The 1845-nt window shown below is 40.4% G+C and overlaps 1 protein-coding gene across 1 annotated transcript in view; it reads right to left on the reverse strand.

Moving 5' to 3' along the window:
- Positions 1-1845, reverse strand: part of sptlc2b (serine palmitoyltransferase, long chain base subunit 2b) — a 31644-nt gene that overhangs the window by 8448 nt on the left and 21351 nt on the right. The window contains exon 9 of the mRNA XM_020618137.1: positions 1568-1694. Coding sequence (XP_020473793.1) covers positions 1568-1694 — 127 coding nt within the window. The remainder of the gene's footprint in view (positions 1-1567; positions 1695-1845) is intronic.

The following is a 1845-nucleotide window of genomic DNA, read 5'->3' on the forward strand; positions in this document are numbered from 1 at the left end:
CAGACCAGTACCTCCACCTTGCTGGCGTCTGAGTCGAAGTGGAGCTCTGGGTCCGTTATTGACGGGCCCATCCATCTGGTCCGTCAAGAGTCACTTCTCATCTCATCAGTCCACAAAACCTTTGAAAAATCTGTCTTCAGATATTTCTTGGCCCATTCTTGACGTTTCAACTTATGTGTCTTGTTCAGAGGTGGTCAGGTTTCAGCCTTTCTTACCTTGGCCATGTCTCTGAGAACTGAACACCTTGTACTTCTTGACACTCCAGGTAGGTTGCAGTTGTGGAATATGGCAGCACTGGAGGATAATGGGTTCCTGGTAGCTTCATATTTGATTCTTCTCAAATCTCTGGTGGTTAATTTGCATCTTTTCTTCTCAACACGTTTCTGGCGACCCTGGTGACTATTTGCTATAAAATGTTTGAAGGTTCTGTGATCACGCCCCAATATGTTAAATATTTCAAGAGTGCTGCATCCCTGTGAAAGACTTTTTACAATTTTTGACTTTTCAGAGTCAGTTAAATCTCTTTTTTGGCCCATTTTTCCAGAGGAGAACATTCTGCCTAATAATTATGCACACCTTGATATAGGGTGTTGATCTCCTTAGGCCACACCCTCCCTCGTTACACTAAAACACATCACCTGATATGCATTAAGCCCAATAAGCGTTCAAGTTTATACTGCTTGGAGTTGGAAATTATAGATAAAATGATGATATGGTCAAAATACTCACTTGCCTAATAATTGTGCACACAGTGCACACTGTATCTAGAAGGAAGGGGGTATACATGGCATCAAGACAAACAATTGCCAGTTGGCCCTTGATGATGGCCTTTATCACTTGTCTGGAAATGAAACATTTCTGAAGCACTAAATGTCAGCAAACATGCACGTTCAGTATGAATGTGCATGTTTGCTGACAAGCACTTGTAATTTCATTGTATCCTGAATACAATGACAATAATGGCATCTTATCTTATCTGAAGGTACAAAGTACAAAAGTGGGTAAAGGTGATGTGAGTTGAAATAGGAATAGTGCCACAGTAATCACAGTATGTCAGTCAATCATTTGCTACAGTCTTTAGTTACAGAGCTCACAATTGCAGGAATTAATGAAATCCTAGTAACAGGGCTATACTGCCCTCATGTGGTCATGTTAAGTACCACCAGACAAAATAAAAACTCAACAGACTGACACATCATGACTACTAACACAGAAGCTGAGTCCAACTGTTGGGACATTTCAGAGTTACAGCAACAAATAAGAAAAAAAACTACCAAGAGGAGCTTCTTCAGTCTATCATGCACTAAGCTTGTATCATTAGCTTCCATTTTGGCATGCTGTGCAAAGCCAAAAATCAAATGTACATACAGTATTCACATTTCCACTTGCCATATATAGCATGCAACATACCGTGTGCAAATGGAAACCACTGTAATATATGGAATCCTTTGCTCCACTATCTTTGAGGCCAGATTATGACTGAAGCTGTGGTTTGAACAAGTGCTCCTCTACAGAGGAGAGATAAGCTTTTAAGAGATTAATGTTTTGTGGGTTTTCTGGTAGCTACCCAGTGTGGTCCCGTCTTCTCCCATGATGATCTTCATAGAGGTGATTATCTGCTGGACCACAGGAGGGGGCATGGAAGTGGCATACAGGGCGCTGTGAGAGTGGTGCCGCAGGTAGTCAATTAGCTCCTGACAGAAATAGGATTTCAGAGATAGGGTTTTAACCTCTTTATTTTGGTTCTGTAAATAATTAAATTCAACTAACAAATGTGTATACTACTGGAGAACAGACAATACTATAAAAAAGTAACACTTTACAATAAGGGTACATTAATTAACC

Source organism: Monopterus albus, unplaced genomic scaffold, assembly GCF_001952655.1.
Source record: "Monopterus albus unplaced genomic scaffold, M_albus_1.0 scaffold201.1, whole genome shotgun sequence".
In the NCBI taxonomy this organism is placed as follows: domain Eukaryota; kingdom Metazoa; phylum Chordata; class Actinopteri; order Synbranchiformes; family Synbranchidae; genus Monopterus; species Monopterus albus.